This window comes from Channa argus, chromosome 20 (assembly GCF_033026475.1).
Source record: "Channa argus isolate prfri chromosome 20, Channa argus male v1.0, whole genome shotgun sequence".
Lineage (NCBI taxonomy): Eukaryota > Metazoa > Chordata > Actinopteri > Anabantiformes > Channidae > Channa > Channa argus.
The window spans coordinates 2,753,008-2,772,259 of NC_090216.1; the positions used below are offsets into that span (position 1 = coordinate 2,753,008).

At 44.7% G+C, this 19,252-nt stretch overlaps 1 protein-coding gene across 5 annotated transcripts in view; it reads left to right on the plus strand.

The window, feature by feature from the left end:
• The window catches only part of LOC137105357 (PH and SEC7 domain-containing protein 1-like), a 65,747-nt gene that overhangs the window by 19,904 nt on the left and 26,591 nt on the right, over positions 1–19,252 (plus strand). For 3 of the 5 annotated variants that reach the window (XR_010911797.1, XM_067487454.1, XM_067487452.1), the window contains exons 2-10: positions 2,744–5,289; positions 5,406–5,523; positions 6,105–6,654; positions 6,910–7,377; positions 13,856–14,050; positions 14,801–14,881; positions 15,778–15,890; positions 16,540–16,598; positions 18,053–18,142. Coding sequence is in view for 4 of the 5 variants with exons in the window: in XM_067487454.1 (XP_067343555.1) it covers positions 3,037–5,289; positions 5,406–5,523; positions 6,105–6,654; positions 6,910–7,377; positions 13,856–14,050; positions 14,801–14,881; positions 15,778–15,890; positions 16,540–16,598; positions 18,053–18,142 (3,927 nt within the window). In the remaining variant the exon portion in view is untranslated. Of the gene's footprint in view, positions 1–1,452; positions 2,311–2,743; positions 5,290–5,405; positions 5,524–6,104; positions 6,655–6,909; positions 7,378–11,014; positions 11,441–13,855; positions 14,051–14,800; positions 14,882–15,777; positions 15,891–16,539; positions 16,599–18,052; positions 18,143–19,252 lie in introns of those variants that run through there. The other 2 variants (XM_067487453.1, XM_067487455.1) reach the window with 2 other exon arrangements.

Genomic DNA, 19,252 nt, shown 5'->3' on the forward strand with positions numbered 1-19,252 from the left:
AGCTGCAGTTGTGTTAATGCGTCTACCATTAAGCTTTCTGTAGCTCCATTACCCTGCTGTCCTTTTACCATCTCTCTGTCACTGCCATTCTCTGTGTTTCCTGTTGTCCCCCACCCGCCTTTATCTCTCCTGCTCCCATCAACATCTCTCTCAGATGATGAATTCATGGATCAAAGATGCTGAAGTGCCTTTTCTCCAGAATACATACTGGCCATCAGCGTCTTGCTGCCGGGGTGAAACACAACAGATCGAATAATAACCCCGTGGATCTAGCACTTGATCATCTCTGTCACATTTATGAGGCAACCAAGTCGATGTCAGTCCTTTGGAAATGTTTCACGATGTGTTATCGGTTGTTGTTATAAGGATCCAAAACCTTTTCAGCTGCTTTAGAGCCCCCACTACACCCACACTAACATATGAAAGCAGTGTTTCTGGAGATGTCCTAAACCCCTGTGCAGAAGCCTTCACACTCCTGGATCTGCTACTTCAACTGAATTCCCCGTTTTGTAGTTCATCTTCTTACTGGTACAGGAAACAACCCTCCCACACAAATGTGTTTTTGTTGTTTCTTGTCTGAATGATCACCAACTAACCAGATAGAGCTCAGTGTCTTCATACCTCAACCAGGCCTGAAGACACGACGTCTTCCTCACACCTTTAAAGACAATAAGACCCTATGGAGCCACCAGCAAGCGGACAAAGGCCCTTTGTTTGGATGGTGTAGCACAGTGGTGTGAAAATCACAAATGTAGAGGCGGTAAAAGCTGTTAGAGCTGCCAGAAAGAAAGAGGGAAATTTGCAGTGTATTTAAGTTTTGCTCATGTTCTTTTCCCACAATGAGTCGATTAAATGGCCAACAGTGAAGGTGACAGTCAAACAAGAAGCAAACACATTAAAAAACCAGGAGGAGAATGTGTTATGATGAAAAGGTTGGTGAAATTGAGTTGCTTTCTTTGATGTAAGGTCAGAAATATCCAGTGGGGTCAAGGAGGGAAGGTTGCTCGCCTCGCATGCCAAGTCTCTCACAAGTTCCCTTTGTTCTATCCACTTCAATTTTCGACACACACATCCTCTCCCACTGCTAACATAAGGCCACTCCAATCTGTCGCTGCTGGTCTGCGGCTTTATCTGCATGGAAGGTTGTTCTGCATGAGCACTAAACAGAAATGGTGACAATTGGACAGAATTCGGCTCGGCCGAGTTTAGTAGCTGCCGGGGGATTAATCTCGACCAAGAGAAAAAGTGGCTCTAGCACAGGATTTAATGGCACAACAACAAAGACATTTCTGTGATAAACGTTTGGTGCCTGGTGCATGATGTTGAGCACGGTGGGGGTCCACTGTGGGTCTGAAATTTGACTGAGGTTTGATACAGATGGGTTGAACAACAAGTCTTTAAGTTGAATGTGTCTTTAAGTACAGGAGGACCTCAGTGTCACAGAGATTCCTAAAATAAAATCCAATCACTTCAGGCTGAATTTGAGTCTGTGTGTTCTCTCACAGTCTAATTTGTGTTTTGACTGAATCTTGAGAGTTAATTTGGTTAATTTAGAATTTAGATACAGTGCTGTCACCAGGTTTTATCAGAGAGCAGAGGAGGTCAGGGATAACTTCCCACTTCCTCTCTCAGATCGATGAGCTCATGTTCCCTGACACCCTGTATAAACCACACAGCTGTATGCAGTACAAAATATATATAGATATATCCCAAAGAAAAGGATCTGAGCACGAGATTTGACAGATAGAAAATAGAGGCCGGGGTGATGGACAACTTCCACGTAATAATAGCTTTAATAGATTAACGTCGTGATCACATGATGCAGGATTGGGTCACAAAAGTCATTTCCTTTCTGTGCAAAAACATGTTTAAAGCTAATAATAAATCAGCAGTTTGAGTTTATTAAATTAGGAGGATACATTCTAAAAGTCTTTTTAGCACAACATTCCCATTTTGTGTTTCCCTGGACAGTGATTTCGCATTGACTTGCAATGGAAGGTAATAAACAAAGAGGGACTGAAGAAGGTTTACACCTAATGTGACGTGTTTGAAAGGCTGAAGCCTCACATTGTCTTTTAAGTCATTAATTCTTTATACCTCTGCAAGAAGTGATGGTGTCAGCTGTTTTCAGAGATGCGCTGCCACCCTGGACTTGGATAACCCAGAGGAACTGTGTGCATGTGAGAACCCAAATGTCCAAATGACTTATAATGTGTGACTAGAGAATCTCACAGCGTACTTTGGCATCATGTCGTCCCTCCTGCACGCTCCACCCCCACAACCAAACGGGGTGTTTCCAGACGCACGCAAGTGAGTGGTTACAGCAAACAGAACTTTTCAGAACTCATATGGGCACAGGACTGTTCTCTTAAAATGTCCAATAAAGGGACATTCCTTGCATCCATGTCTTAGTTTTACCATGTTTTCAGCTCCTTTTAATGAATGCATCCTCTTCTGCATTGGTTTTACACAGACTGGGCACAGATTAAAAGGACACATCAAATTTACGTTGGTTGAGGAGTTTCTGTGAATTTTCAGAAATGTTCAGACACAGTCTCACCTTAATCTGACTTCAGAAAGGGGAGGGACAAGTGGTTTCACGGTTACTCAACCACCTAATCACTTCTGACATGTTTAAATGTTGATGTGGTGTTGGCAGACTACTGGGATATGATGATGATCTGGATCTGCATTCTCATTTGAGAAAAGAAAACATAAGGGCTCCTCATTCTTTTGTTCACAGGCATGAAGAATCGGGAGCTGTTGGACATGTCCCACGGGCATGTTTGTCCTCTGGCCGTTCAGCGTGTGGGTCTTTGCTCCACACACAAATGCTCTAAGAGGGAGAAGAAAACCATCCTAAAAATAATCTGCAATGTGCCACCAGCAGAGAAACAAAAATCAAACAGACAAATAAAAGAAGAAAAGGACAAAAAAAGAACCTGTTCTTGTTTTTGTCACTTTCATTCTGTTTGACTCTTTTTTTCTACGCTCAGTTTCTGTGCTGCTGTCCTCATTACGTGCAGAGAGGAGGTCATGTCCCAGTCTGGAAAAGTCCTTCATCTGTATGTGGAAGTGAGGTCTGCCCCAGATCAGAACAGAGGGAATGGGGCATTTGCGGAAAATGAAGAAGGGATTGCTCGGGGACATTTGGTTCAGGACAGCCCGGTGGAGCTCCTGTCTCAGCTAGCAGGCCAGACGACCTGCCAGCCCTTCAACAAGGCCTCCACCGCCCATCATCTGGCTCAAGACTGCTCACACAGCCGGTCACCTTCTCGAAACACCAGCTTTCAGCTCCAGCAAGCCAGCAGCTCGCCTACAGTAAGCAAGCACTGGAACTCACCTGGTGATGGCGTCACCGCCATCCACTCTCCGCTGACAGCCTCCTCCAGGAAGATCACCTTCCCTCTCACGCCTCCCAACTGCCAAAAGTTTAACAAAGAGGGCGTTAGCGATGGTAAATGCTCTGTTGTCACCTTTAGTTATATTGAGAAGTCAAATGTGAAGACCGTGGACAGTCCACGCAACTCTGTGTGTGAAAGAGGGACCACGGAAGAAAGGTCCACCCCCTCCCACTTTCGAAAACGCCTCAGTGACCCAGTTTGGTTCGGAAGTCCTGATTCCTCGTGCAGCTCCAGTCCCAAGGTGACTTTCCAGTCACCAGAAAGTCACAAGCAGATGTTTTCCCCCAGCCTTCGGCAACCACCATTAGACCCTATTGGCAGGGCAGCTACCCAGAGGGCTGTGGAGGAGTTTGGTTCCCCTCTACTGAGAATCAAACTAGCCCATGCACTCGAGCATACCTCATACTCACGCTACAACCAACAGCCATGCTGTCAATCGTGGGCTGGCTCCCCTGTTCAGCATCAGAAAATCAGCGAAAACCCCAAAGATCAATTCACAGATAGGAGCCAGACTGTGCGTGGGCTGCCTCGGAGCCCAGCATCAGACCAGCTATCCTCCCAATCCAGGCAGACTCCTCATTCAAGGACGGGGTCCTGTGTGGGATCCCAGAGCCCACCTCACTGGCCAGGAGAGGACAGATCTGTGGCTGGAAGCCCAGCCACCAAAAGACAAATTTATAGGGCTTTTAATAAGGGTGCCTCGACACAGGGGGCAATCCTCCAACTTGGCAATAACGCAGTCGAGGGCTTGAACCAATTAAGCAACAGCAAATCTTCTTCTCCAGCTCATAGCCCTGAAGTTTCCTGCAGGCTAGCACAGGAGGGGACCAAAGTATCTTCCATTTATGCAGAAGCAAGGACGTCCTCATTGCACAATGCTTTAAGCAAGCACGCCAGCAGCTCAAACTCTGGGGAGCTTCACAATCCACCTCCCAGTGCACAACAGTTTAAGCAGTCTCTTAAGATGAACATCCCTTTAAATGACCAGCAGACGCCAGCAGCTGATATCACAGACTCTCACCAGCCCCAAAACTCCACCTTACAGTCACATTCACACCAAACAGATTTTCACAATAATCATGACACACAGCAGGGCGACTGCATTCACAAATCTCCACATCAGAGGTCTGTTTCATCGGCAGGTCAGGGTTCCCCTGCCCTTCCTTCACGAGTCCACCGTCCCGCTCATCCTCCTACCGAGCTCAGCTCTCCCATGAGGGACCCTAGGCTATTCCAATCTGATCTCCGACCACCAAACACGCCTACACTGCATCGCCATCAGCCTCCGCAGTACACCGGAGACTCCTGGTCCCCGAGCCTGGACAGGAGAGGGGACCTGAGCTTTGTTGGGAAAGGGGCCTGTGGTGAGGTGGCTCGTAGGCTCTTTATCAATCGGAGTCTTGAGGAAACACCCATTAGTTGGACTTCCAGGGAACAGTGGGGGATTTATGTGGAGAATGCTTCAAGTCCAAGCCCAGATCCTGGATTTGGGTCTAACAATGATGATGTCCGAACTCCCGCTCATCAATCCGGTCAACGTCGTAGGAAGCTCAGCCCGACAGCGCAGCAGAAACGGACAGAGCAGAGGAGGAGAGAAATCCTGCTTCTGGGACCAGTAGTGTTGGACTCCCCTGATGAGGATGATGACTGTGATGAGGAAGAACAGGGGAATGAAATGGAGGGATATGGGGCAGGGCAGCAGCCACGGCTGCAGATTGTAGAGGAGCCTCCAGAGGTGGAGCGGAACAGACCGATGGGTGGCTCTTCCTCCCGAAGCTCCAGTGGGGTGACAGGCAGCTTGGGGGACAGGGACTGTGTGTCCCCAGAGACCAGTCAGTCCAGTCACCACAGCAACGAGACTGGGGCTGCCACCTCAGGAATACAGGTGGATACTTTTTAAAACTTACATACTGACGTCTTCTGATTCTTAAATGATATTGAAACTGGGCTAAGCTAATTTTTTTTAAGAAATATATTAATGCCTCTTTGTGTCTCTTTCAGACGGACAGTGGTTCTGCAGTCCCTGTGCCCTCGCTCCACTGTCAAAGGATTGCACGGGCCAAGTGGGAGTTTTTATTTGGGACCCTTGCTGAAGAAGCTACTAGCAGGGAGGAGAAAAGTGAGAGCATGTCCACTTCTGTTGCATCAACTTCAGTTTTCATGTTATTCAAGAATGTCGGCTTATCTTCCATCAATATGAGAGATTGTTTAGATTATAATGCAATTCATACTGCTGATTACCTGGATCAGGTGTCTTCAGTCTATCCGGAGGCTGAAAGATGCAGGTTCATCTTGTCTTCCCCAGTTTACTCTCATCGATTGACTTAATTGTGATCCAGGTAATCAGCAGGGTGTAGGCTGGAAAACAAACAGGGCCGAGGACTTGAGATCCAGGGTGGAGAACCACTGAGAACAAAGTGAATCAGTAAATAAAAGCAGTAGTGGAAAACAAAGATTTACTGACGGAACTCGGTTTGCACTTCACTGCTTTTGCTTTTTTTCAGTCAATAAATATATGAGCAGGAATAAACAATCGCTGCATTTGTCTAAAAAAACATTTTGAGGTTTGAGAACCTGAGTGCTTTAGAACTGTGAACTACCTACGGGAGAACAAAAATGATCTAAAAGTTTTTTGTGTTGGTAGAACAGGCAAATATTAAATGGACTTGGAACATCATTTTTCATTTTCCTCGTTTGCAGATACTCTGGAAACCTCCACAGCTCCTCCCAGTGGTAACTCGAGCGAGTCTCCCACCCCGACTCCCCCTTCTTCCCTTCCACTGCTTTCTGCCAATCATGACGTGCAGCACGTGGAGGTAGAGCTGGTGACCCCTCCCCCAGCTGTTATTGGGACATCACCCAAAACCGGCATCATTCGCCGGACGCTAAAGTATTCAGAGACCGACCTGGACGCCATCCCACTTCGCTGCTACCGTGAGACAGACATAGACGAGGTGCTTCTGGCTGAGCAGGATGACGCAGACTCTGCATTTGGGAGTAATCGCAGCGTGCAGGGCACCTCTGGGACAGGCAGCAGCCCTCTGGGGGGTCTGGCTTATGGGAGGACAGATGAGGAAGAGATGGAGGAGAGACAAGGGGAAAGGGAGGACGGAAAGGATGATGAGGAGGAGGAGGAGGAAGAAGAGGAAGAAATGGTGAGCTGGGCCAGCGTGAGGATGCAAGGAGACACCAGGAAGCAGCAGAATGCAGCTCAGGAAGAGCCTGAAGTGTTCGGACACCTTCTGAAGAGGTGAAAAACAGCACGTACACTCACTCATACACAAGCCTGTAAACACACAAGGGCATCAGCGTCCTGCTGGGGCAGGATTTTCCCCTGACCCATATTTGATCTGAAATTGGATCTCACCAGTAACCTATTTTTACAGACACTTTTGCTTTAATCAGACTCAGCTCTTCAACGTAATAAAAAAACACACATTTAATCTGTCCTTTCTAAACACAGCTCTGTTGTTGCACTTACACTAAAACCTCCCTCTCTGTCCAGACCGATGGAAACCTTTTTTGACAACCACCACCCAGCCCTCAAATCGCCCATCTTGGTCTCTGGCCCTCGTTGTGCTACCAATGACACCTTCAGCTGCCACTTTGAGAGCATCATGGAGTCTCACCGAGCCAAAGGGACGTCGTACAACAGCCTGGACAGTGAGGAGCTGCTGACCTCGAGCACCCAAACTGTCCTGACCTTTGACCTGCCCACGCTGACCCCTGCCATCCACGGGCCCGTCTGCCAAAGCGCCAGGCAGATTGTGCAGCTCAGCTTTGCCCCACTGGCACACGATGAGAGGCCCAGTCTCTCTGATTCTATTTTTACTGTGACCGGGGACTCAGATGCCACCAGAGCCCCTTCCAGCGAGAGGCTGAGCAGCGGTTCAGAGGACACGCCGCCCAGGGGACGACAGTATGCACAGCTGGGGAGCAGCTGGTACAGCAACCCCACTTTCTCTTTACCAAGGTGAGTTACTCAAGATGCTGCTGTAAAAATTAGTCTTCCTGTGTGGGAAACTCCCACATATTCACACACACTTTATTAATTACATTTTTGATCTTTGTCCATCAAGCAGTGAAAGTCTAATTTTTTTTTCCAGAAATTGAATTTCACAGTGTGGTGGTTGTCTTATATTTAAGTAAAACACATTCGCCTTGTATGTAGAATATCTGTGCCCTTATTTTGGAATTCAGGGGGAAACTTTGTTACACATTCAGAAAAGCAGACGTCGCCTGTAAACACGAGCAACTGCACTCAGTTTGCAGCTGACTGAACCGTTGTTTAGAACGGCGAGCACTGTCGACTCCGAGGCTTCCTGTGTTGGGAAATTAAGCAAGTTCACGCGTGCGCAGCAACTTTTTACTTCTGTAAGTTACATTTCAGCCATTGTGCAACTGTTTTCATGTGGTAAAGCTAACAGTTGGTATAAGTTATTGCCATTTATCAAACTTTTTTGTGGGGGTTTAACACGTCTTGATAATACTGGCAATTACCTCCATAATAGTGTAACTATATTCATATTGTTGACTTACTGTATTTGCTGATGGGGGCGGGATATGATCGAGATACTTTAGAGAAGAATAACTGGGTGTTAACCGAGGCTTATACTGAAATTGTGTCCCAGCTACTTGCTAACTTTGCCATGAACATGTACATCAGGGTGAACTTACTGCCCTTTTGCTGTCGGCTCCATCTGATAACAACACCAGTAAGAGCTGTGAGACGATAGAGGGTGTAAGACCAAGACAAAAAGCTTTAAATTGATTAACACAATATATTACAATTTAATGCATATTGCAGGTCAGTTCCTGAGCGTTTAATATGGCATCAGTATGGTATAATAATTGAACTTTTAAATGCAGCACGATTTAGTTTCCTCTTTGTAAATGAAACAGATAAAACATAAACAAGAGTTTTCATTATATTATTATTTATTGTGTTTGTTGTAGTCTTGTCTTTAGTTGTGTGTCACAGACCCACAGAATCACCTGGGCTGTTGGACACTTTATGTGGATTGATTGGGTTGTTTTTCATGGTTTGGATTAAGTGACGTCTTGATGCTGGAGCATATAATATGCAATGCTATGCATTCAACAGCAGCATGACGGTCTCCCCATGCACACAGCCAGGTCCTTCAAGAAAATTGTTTTTCCAGTTTGGTGTGGAAGCATTTAGCTGCCCTGAGCAGAAATCTGACATCGACGCCTTTGGAAACCATTGGGATGAGCTGGAGTGTGAGCCAGATTTTATAACCCAACATCGATGTTGGACTTCACTAATGCTCTTCTGGCTAAATGGTAGAAAAACCCTTGAGACAGGCTGTGAAATCTGGTCTGAAACCGGAGCTGGATGTTGTATTAGGAGAAGATTATCACACGGATGTAGCAATCAGGTGTCTATATACTTTCTGGCCTTTTACTGCACAAAGTGTAGTAGTATAATTTTTGTATCTGTTCTGGTTCGGGCTCATCACAAGGCTGCAAAATGAAACTGATCTCATCTGAACCTGTGTCCTTTGAATAAACTGTGCAGAGACTTATGAAGGAACATCATAAACAGTTACAGATGGCAGATGTTATGATGTTAATTCAGTATTAATGCAGTTTTTATTGGATCCAATCTCAGGTCGGAACCCTGTTAATAGCACGTTGTCAGACTCCAGACAAATGAGCGTCTCTGCCTGTGTCATTCTCCTCGTACCAGGAAGTGCTGCAGTGCTATTCTGGAGCTGAATAGCTTAGAGTGAAGGTCACTAGAAGGCTGCCTGTGGTCCCTCTGCTGTCTGCCAGGCAGGATGTTCATGTGCGTGCGTGTAATAAGTGTGTGTTTATGTCCATCTGTGGGTATTTCTCCATGTGTCTGAGTGTGTGCATGCCTCTGTATCGGTAGGTGTTGTTGTGGGTGTATATGTGAAATGCTTGCTTGGCGTGTGGGGATTTACGTAGGTGTGTGCGAATGTGTGTTCGACAGAGGCAGATGGCTGCTGCATTCACCTTGAAGTCCCAAAGACTTTCTTTTGACTCTTTACAGACTCCCAATTCAGGAGACTTAATTTTACAACTGGATTAATTTGTCTTCACCCCACATACTGTGCATTCTGAGGCTCAGAACAGTAGCTTTTAAAAACTGTCTTATACCTTAAGTTATGTGATCGAGTCCAAAATATGGCAGAATAAAAGTTTATCTTCCTACCACTCAGGTATGGTTGGCTCTGTGAATGTCAGTAACTCAGTCTGACAGGTACTGCAGAGGTAGTAACGCAGTTTGTGTCTTTGACCACTAGATGGCAGAAGAGGAAAGCAACCAAGTTTTATCCAGTAAGAGTGAATCTTATGCAGCTTTAGCAACATTGGGACTGTTTGTGAGGAACACTTTTATATCTTGGAGAGGAGGATTTTTTTTAGACAATTGGGGACATTTCTGACGCACCATCGACGGAAATTTGTGGATCCTACTAACTGCCAAGTGTCCTGAACCCTAAGACTTCATAAACGTCTAAATGTAAATGTGGAATTTGCACTGTAGAGTTTCCACTCTGTACCCACTTTTAGGGGAAGTATAACAGGTAAAGAAACTGAAGTGTTTTGTTGTGATGTCTGAGTTCAGGGTAAGGATTAAACCTGTCTACACTGTCCTTTTGTAGAGACCCAATTTTCCTTGGAGGACAAAAAACCAAGTCCCCATAATGGAAACCGTACATTTAAAGCTAAACCCACACTTTAGCTCTGACTCCTACATGTCTCGGCTTCCCGATTAAAGTCTTTATATGAAAACCAAATCTCACTGACCATGTAGAGGTAAATATTTGATTATCCCTGACGTTATCACGCTCGTTATCACAGGCAGCCCTGAAGCTGTGGAATCCAGGAGTGAGACGGCGAGACGAAACTTCTGAAGGCTTGTCCATACTTTGATAAAAGTTGGAATTTCACTCCCCCACCCCTCTCCTCTCTTCCTCCTTCCCTCACATCACCCTTTTCAGATGGCCTGTACCATTAGACAGTGGCTCATTGTGCTGAGCTGCCCAGTGGACTGAGAGGGGTTTCAGTTTAGCATGGATACCTTTAAAGCAGAGGCTGACACTGGGAATTCTCTCAGGACCTCTCGGCATTCTGCTGGCTCTTGATGAGACAATGCTAACAGGTGGTGGGGCCTAAACTAGGGGGGCCTCACTTAATCTTTAGATTACGAACACTCCTGCAGGCCGTGATGAAGCATATGCTGTGAGCAGAATCAGACTTTGAAAAAAGGCCTGTTTTCTCTCCTGTGGACAGTAGTGCAAGACATTTACATTTGCATGACCTGTGATTATTGACTTTAAACTTACCAGAAATACCAGGAGCAAAGTTGACTAGGACCCACAGATTGGACATACTGAGTATGGGGAACTGGAAATGCAGAGAAAAGGAGAGGAATGAATGCAGGAGTGAGAAGGAAACAACAGGGATTTTTAGGCAACGGACATGTCAGGTTTCATGACATTTTTTTTTAAGGTCAGCAAGGGAGAGTGAGAGTTTACACAGTGGAGCAGGGAGGGAGCAGCAGAGAGGGAGGAGTGAAAAGAGGGAACAGAAACAACAGCAAATAGACTCTGAGGTAAAAAGAGATAGGAGGAGGAGGAGGAGGACAGGCAGTGCCGGACAAACAGCTCTTTTACTTTGGGGGAAGGAGGCTTGCTGTGAAGCTCAAATGACAGTAAACATAGAGGACGGCTGAGAAAGTGGAGTGGAAAACGAAGGACCCATGAAGCCTCAGTCAGACTCAAAAACCCCGAGCAGGAATGTGAAACTCTGCGTGCCTCCTGGGAGCGGCCACAGGTGTGCGTCTGCGTTAGCTCCTGCTCTCCAGACTCCGCGGTGATGCGTTCAGGTTACGAGGCCAGGAGGAGAGGAGGGGGCAGTCGGGCGAGCAGCCTGAGGCGGGGTTCCCGTCACCAGACGCTTACGAGGACGCAGTCTGTCTTCTGCTGTCACGGCTCTTCTGCGGTTGCAGAGGAGAGATATATGACGATAAGACGGCCTTGTCACAGGTAGGATGTGAATATCGTGTTTTAGCCGAAAGAAAAGGGAAATGAAGTGTGTAGGTGTAACCGATAAAGTACATTTGGGAAAAAAGTTTGGTTCTGCTTCTAAATGCATCAGCATTAAAGCAACTGTACTGAGTTACTGAGAAGTTTTTCTACAGATATATTTATGGTCATCAGAGGATAAAGACTTTAGCACCACCCACATTCATTTAGTTTTAGTGAAATGTCCCACTGGATGGACTGTCATGAAATGTTCATAAAGACATGGCTTGACGACCCTGGCTCACAAGGGGAAGGGGGAAATAACATAACAGAAAATCCCAGGTGTTTAAATGATTAATATGATAATCATTGAGTTTGAAAACAGATCAATCAGCCATTATGATAATACAAAAGTAGTCCACACAAAGGAGGAGAATGAAAACAAAATGGAGTTAACAGCCAACAGTAATCTCCAGCAGAACAAAAGAAACACCAAAGCAAGGTCGTGTTTGAAGTAAAGGTCTCAAGGTTAAACTAAATAAAATGATCAAGCACCAAACAGAGCTAACTAACACACACACACACACGGGATTGACAGCATCTATAACTACAGTTTACAAAGCACATGGCACAGCAGTAACAAGCTGCTCACACTAAATCAAAGCTGCCCACTGAAGTGTTTGGGAGCTTCCTTTATATAGTGGTCAGGTGTGTCACCTGCAGGCTCTGATTGGTAGGTGGATCCCACATCGGTCCAAACAAGGGCAGGTACAAGACCAATGAAAAGTAAGGAGGATGGGCGGAGGAGGAGGGATGTTATCAGGTAAAAGAGTCAATCAGGACCGGGGTAGTTGTAGCAGCAAGGTAGGATCCAAACCCGAGGAAGCAAACACTGAGAGACAGCTACACTCACACAATGCAAATGGAGGGGAAAAGCCCAGAGGCCGTAACAGTGATGCTCTGACTTTTCTTCACCACCACCAGTTTAATAAGGGTTAATATTGATATCAGTCTACACTGGGGTCTCCCACCACTTGGTTCAGTCTGCAAAACCTCCAATGAAAGGCACCCAAGAGGCCTCCTGATAAGATGCCTGAACCACCTTCAGTCCTATCTCCAGATGTCAGACCTCCCTCTGAGTTCTCAAGGTTGTTTCATTTCTTTTTTTTTTTGAAAGAGCCAGAGCGGATCCTGTGTTCTGCACCTTGATTTGACACCAATTGTTATGCATGTTGCCCTTATTGACAGGACCCTTCCCAATGTTTTGCTCACAAACACAACTGGGCCACTTCCGCCCCACAATGTCCCCCCATAATTGTTAAATATAAAATATGCATGCAATACATGCTCCCCTCACACTGTATTCAGTGTAACTGCACATACACACTGAAAGGTGGTGAAAAGCCATACATTTGTCATATTGAAACATCAGCATTTGCAACAAGTAGTACAACCACAGTTCCCAAGGTGGAGCCTTGCAGAGCAGCTAGCGTGGCTGCAGACTCATAGTGTGCTGTCCCTGTGTCCTCTGTGGAGCCACGGTGGACCATCAAACCCTTTTTCATCCAGTCTGCTTGTGTCATTCATTCCTGACTCATGTACAGTACCTGGCTGTGTAAAGGCGAAGCCCTGGGATGGTGGGTTTGTCTTGGCTTGTCCCTCGTGCTGAGAAATCAGAATGAGAGCTCAGCTTGTTCAGGAAGTGCTCTGGGATCCAGCGCTCGGTTGTTGGGCTGTTATTGTTTTCTGTGGACGGCTGGCGTGACCAGAATGGCCACAGATGTCAGCATCACGTCGACGTGAACTCCAAGACCTCAAGTTTCTGCCATTTGTATTCTAGCAGAAGCCCGAAAAGTAGCTCTCTCATAGCTTAGTGTGACATAACATACTTAAAGTCGAATCACAGAATAACTCAGAGGTAATAAGTTGCACTGGTAATACTTCGAAGAGGCTTAATTAGGACGTGATAACGAGAGAGGAAAAGCTGGCAAAAGATTTTGGATGTTGTTATTCAAGTGTATAATCACACTAAATGTGTTGGAGTCATTTCCACATTTTCTTTTACATTTAATACTAAACTGAAAAAGCTCCTTGTTTTTCTGTGTGCACTCATTCATTACCTTTTATTTTAGTCTCTCCGTCGTCTATTCCTCCATCAATGTGTAGTTTTCCTTGTCTTCTATCGTCCTTCCTGAGCCACTCATTAATGACTCTGCTCATTTTAGAATCTCAGAGCATTTAATGGACATTTATCTCTTTTAAGCCACTTTTACTTTATTAGCATTACTGCCCCCCCCCCTCCACCCATACACACACACACACACACACACACACACACTTAAAAAGCTGATTAACTAGAGCTATTTGTTCTATTATTATCACTAACTCTTCATTTCATTATTTCTCTTTCTACCTCTCCCCCACCCACACTCTCAGCAGGGAGAAGGCCCGCCTGGCCACGGATTCAGAGCTGGACCAGGACCTCAGTGACAGGCTGGGTCTGAGCACCAGTGACACCCTCACCAACGGGAGCCACCGGGCCGACGTGGCAGCCGCCAGGCGCCTCGCCAAGCGCCTCTTCAACCTGGATGGCTTCAGGAAGTCAGACGTAGCACGTCACCTCAGCAAGAAGTGAGCTCTTACAGGTTGATTGTGTTGTGGGAAAGCTGAAAGTGTCACACTGCAGCACTGCACATCAGATACTATCATTCTGTTTCTTACTATCTACAAGCATCCAGGCAAAGTCTTTCTGCATTGTTCACCAAGTCAAGATCTCAGTACTTTTTCAGTGGGCAACCATGTAGAGTGAAGTCAATACCTGTTCGAAACAGACTTTGCCAATGTAGTTTCATGAGCTAGACTAAGATAAAGATGGAACAAAAACAATCATTTAACACAAAGCAGAGTAACAGTGGTACAGTACTATAGTACTACAGTGTTACGTACTATAAAATGCGTATTGACAAAGCTCCACTCTGCTGCATCTTATGTTTATTTCATAAATGCTAATCACTCCGTGCCAGTGCACGTGCAGTTCCCCCTAAGTGACTGTACTCAGCTTTGCGTTCAGCCTACAAAGTGCCGTGTTGTCCTAGATGTACTGCTCCATCAGCTGCTTGCTGGTGCTGATGGGACAGAGTGTGGGATTAAAGGGTTTCCTCACTTTCCGACACATGCTCCCTGGGAATCTCCTCCTTTCTCCTTTTTTGCTAGTGAATTGTCTTTCTGGCCTCTGGTCTGCCTCTCGAGCTGACTCTACAGAGTCCCCACTGCCTGCATGACAGGAAGCAGAGGCCCTTCAAAGCTCCTGCTTGTATGTGGCAGAGACTTTTTTATTTCTCCTCGTATTCTAACATGTTACGTTATATGTGTTTGTTTCAGTAATGACTTCAGCTGTATGGTAGCAGAAGAGTATCTGAGTTTCTTCAACTTCACAGGCCTCACTCTTGACCAAGCTTTGCGGTGAGAACAAAAATACAGTAAAACATTCCTGACAGTTTGACTACGACTGTGTTAATAATGATGATTTAATGCATTTCCAACCATGGATACAAAGTGGCTCGTTTTCATTTTTATCTCTGCAACATGGGGGCTTTAATTTTCCCCCAATTAGCTGAAAAGCTGCACTTCTAATGCCTGAAAACCACCTTGGTTACTGTTTAGTGGATTCTCTCCATTGGTAAACACTGCTCTCTAGAGGGCAGCTGTAGCTTTACATTTAGAGTGAAGTGACTGTACAGAATAAAGCTGCATTCAGCTTTTTACTAAGCGTTTATTCAGACCTTAAGTATAAAATATCAAAAGTAAGTATGTTAAAAAGGTGCTTCATGTTGAATCAATTTCTAAAAGGGCCGGTGGTTATTCAAAAAATGCTATTTTGTTTAAGTGACTAATGTTGTCCAATAAGTGGAGCAAAAATATTTTAAAGGGGAGTTAACAATAAGTATGTAAAGATCCAGAGGGAAATGCAGACCCCTGACCCTGTTACACTATTACACACTGTATGTTACACTTATTAAGTACTTTTACTGATATTCGTAGACATAAAAGTAGAATAAAATAAAAACATTTAAAATAATATAAGTTAGCCTACTTCAAAATTGCTGTTAAGTAGTTTAATGAATTTTACTTTCCATGTTTGGAAATGATATTTGATTACATAAAAATGATCATTATTGATATTAGCAATTATTTGTCACGGGCTCTGCTTTAAATAATTACATAAAAAAAAAAGAATTCTAAAACAGCGATGATACAAAATGATGAATGAATAATGCTGTGGATTGTAAAGCTTTAAATCTTTCTTATGTTGGGGATATGAATGTAGTCGTGATGACTGTCTGTGTCGGTGGCTGCAGGACTTTTCTCAGGCAGTTTGCCCTCATGGGGGAGACTCAGGAGAGGGAGAGGGTGCTGTCACACTTTTCCAGGCGTTACTTGGACTGCAACCCAAAAGTACTGGCATCAGAGGGTGAGTGCTGCAGAGACGTGCTTTACCCCTTACACCCCCCCCCGAAAGGAAAAAATGCAGGATCTGTTTCTGAACATTTAATCAAACTGAGCATGTGCAACAAAACAGCTTTATTCCTAAATTGTAATTAATGTAATGTAATTCAATGGAGGATCTTCAGTGAATGGTGCAGAAATATAAAATTCTATTCAACCTTATTTATACCGCGCCAATTCCCAATATATGATGATTATTGTGATAAATGAATGTATAACTGTTGTATCCATGTTAAACTTAGTAAAGATTAGACACAACAGTGCTTGGGCTACTCAACGCTAATAACAGAGTAACTGTATGAAAGCAGCTCTATGTAACTGTACTTTTGTATTTGTAGCTTAGAGAAAAAAAAAAAGCCTTGTGTTCAGTTTATTGGACACAGCTAGCTAAGCTATTAGCACTAAATACTGCAATAAGTTTGAGCTACATTAAGTTTTAAAACGTCATTTTGTGCTTTCGTTATACTACAGTGGTGTTGATTCTATATTCTATATTCTATATAGTATTTTCTGTATACACACAAACAGCTAATCAGAATCAACAGGAAATGTTATTCTATACCAGATATGTTTCATATTACAGGGAAAGCTAACGCTCTGTTTCCATCCTTCAGATGCAGTTCACACTCTCACCTGTGCCCTAATGCTGCTCAACACTGATCTGTACGGTCAAGTGAGTAGAAACGATGTGCAATCGAATGTGTAAAAGAGAAACCCGGTGCTTAGAGAGCGGCGGGCAGGTGTTGCGCGCAGGTGGGCTCGGCCAGACAAACAAGAAACAAAGAAAAGTTTTAATAGCTGCATTGTCCTTCTGGGAAATATAAGACGCAGCCTGATCACCAGCTGATCCCAGTCTGCAGGTTTGGCCACTGAGCTTCTTTCACCATCATTAATCTGAGCCTCCTCCTCTCTGCGATAGTGCAGCTCTGGGGATGGATGGTTAATTAAAGTGGCTGGATGGGGGATCAGTTCTTATGGGGATGAGCTACAGTGCCTTGCAAAAGTATTCACACCCCTTCAAATTTCCCACATTTTGTCACATTACAAAAAAAAATTATTTTATTGGGATTTTATGTGACATACAGTTTATACAGTATACATACAGAATATCATGAGTGATGGGACTGATACAAACTAAATGTCTTTTAGTTGGACTAGTGTTTGTTTGTTTATTTAAGTAATAATTTATGTAGTGATAAACAAATGCTATTTTACATTTTCATTTTCCCTAAGTAACAATATTATTTAAGATGAAGTTTAAAGTGATGACGAACAAAGATCCTCATATTTGAAGGAGCTAGAATGCGATTTCTGCGCTGTACTTGACTTATGAAATCCAATTCAATAAACTGAAAATAAGCAAAACTGGAGTAATAGAACTCATTGATCTGTTCTTGCTGAATCACTCATGTGAAATGAGCTTGTTTCTCATGGATGTATTAGGAGAACTTTTAATTTTAGTTTTCCTGGTGCTGGGGGCATAGGGGGGGATCATAGCTGCTGTTTTCCTTCATTTCCTCCGCAGTGCATCACGGTTTCCTTTGACCTCTCATCTAAACCAGATGTCCGGTCCAAATTCAGATTGGTCAATAAGTTATGAAATATCATAGTAAAATGTGCAATTTGAAAATAGTTTTTAGTTGATTCACAACACTATAGTAAAAGAACTACAACAAATATCTTTAAAGAAAATAGAATAAATTAGCTTGAATTCTAATCGTTTCTTTCTTTCTAATCTGAATTTGCCTTCATTGCCACTTTTCAGGTCGGACATGTAGCTAGCGTGGGATCAAACGTCCGACCTCCCCCGTCGTTGGATGGCCACTCTACCTCATGATCCACCGCCATGATTACATTGAACGGCGTGTGTTAAAATGAGAGAGGCCGTAATTAGGGTTCACTAGTCTTTGAATTAAAAACTCAAAAGCCATAAGCGAATTAAATCTCTCTGATCTCTTCACGCATGGTTACGGATGTGGATGGTTTTACGTGAATTCTAACCGAATCAAAGTTTGCAGCGTTAATTGAAATATTGTAGATCACACCAGGGTGGCAGTTTGTGTGTGAGTGTGAAGAGTGTGTGAGTATAAAGTGAGAGTATATTAACACTTACTTTTGTGTTTTCAGAACATTGGCAAGAGGATGACGTGCTCGCAGTTCATTGGCAACCTGGAAGGACTGAATGATGGCCAAGATTTTCCCAGAGACCTGCTTAAAGTAAGATACTTTCAAGTCTAAAATTGTACGCATGCACATGCTGTTGGACACAGACACACAAACCGATGAGAGGGAGCAGACTGCATGTGCCATTGTCCCTCGGATCTGTGTGACTAAGCCTGGCGCGGTCTGGCCTGCGCTCGCTGCCAGCTGGTATCCACCACTTCTCCAGAGGCCTGCAGTCAGAGTCCTGCCCGGGCCCGCCACTTCCTGCTTCTCTGCAAGGAAATGATCTGGAGACGAGGAGAATGAGACACTGCCGCCCTCAGGGTATCTGTGCGTGACTTCATCAGCCTTAGATTAGGCCATTAGCGTAACCTAGTTGAGTTTGGTGGCGATTGATCGAGAGCCATCAGCGAGGGTTCAGACAGAGGCCTCGGGCCATGTGACGTGGCAAAATAACCCAATCGGTATGAGTCGCCTGTCCATTGCGGAGCCTAATGATGATGCTGCTGATTAGCTTTGCCTGCAGAGTGGGCTGTCAACATGCCACCGGGTCCCAGGGTGCAAGTCAACAAGTTGTAATGGGGTATTTATAATGCATGAGGGAGAGAGAGAGCGAGAGGCCGTGTCGTCCTGCTGTAATGATTCCGGTGAATTCTGAAGTGCAAAGCGGTGCCTGTTGCTAAGGGGGGAGAGTGTCCGTGCTGCAGCCATGTGAGCGCAGACAGACGTGTTTCACGAATGCTGGGTCTTTTTTTAATCCTGCCTTCCACTTTCCACCAGCTCACACTTCTTTATTCTCAGTCTTTCTCGCTGAAACCCTGGTCTTTCTTACCCTCGAGCCACACTCTTTTCTCTTGTTCTTCTAAATGTTCTGTCTGCCCACTCTCACTTACTCCTTATCTGGCTCTGTTTAGCTCTGCCGCTGTTTAATCTACGTCTCTAGACTACGTCTCGCTGCCACCCTTATCTACACTGTTCCACCTCCACCCAGTTCTGCTCTCTCTCTGTCTTCACTCCTGACCTGTCATTGATGCACTTGTCCTCCACTTTGCCTTTTCCTCTTCTGCTCTGGATCGTGTTACACCAGCCCTATGGCCTCGCTAACTGCTTTCAAGCTACAATGGAGGAGACAGAAACATTGTGCTAAAATTAAAAAAACAAAAA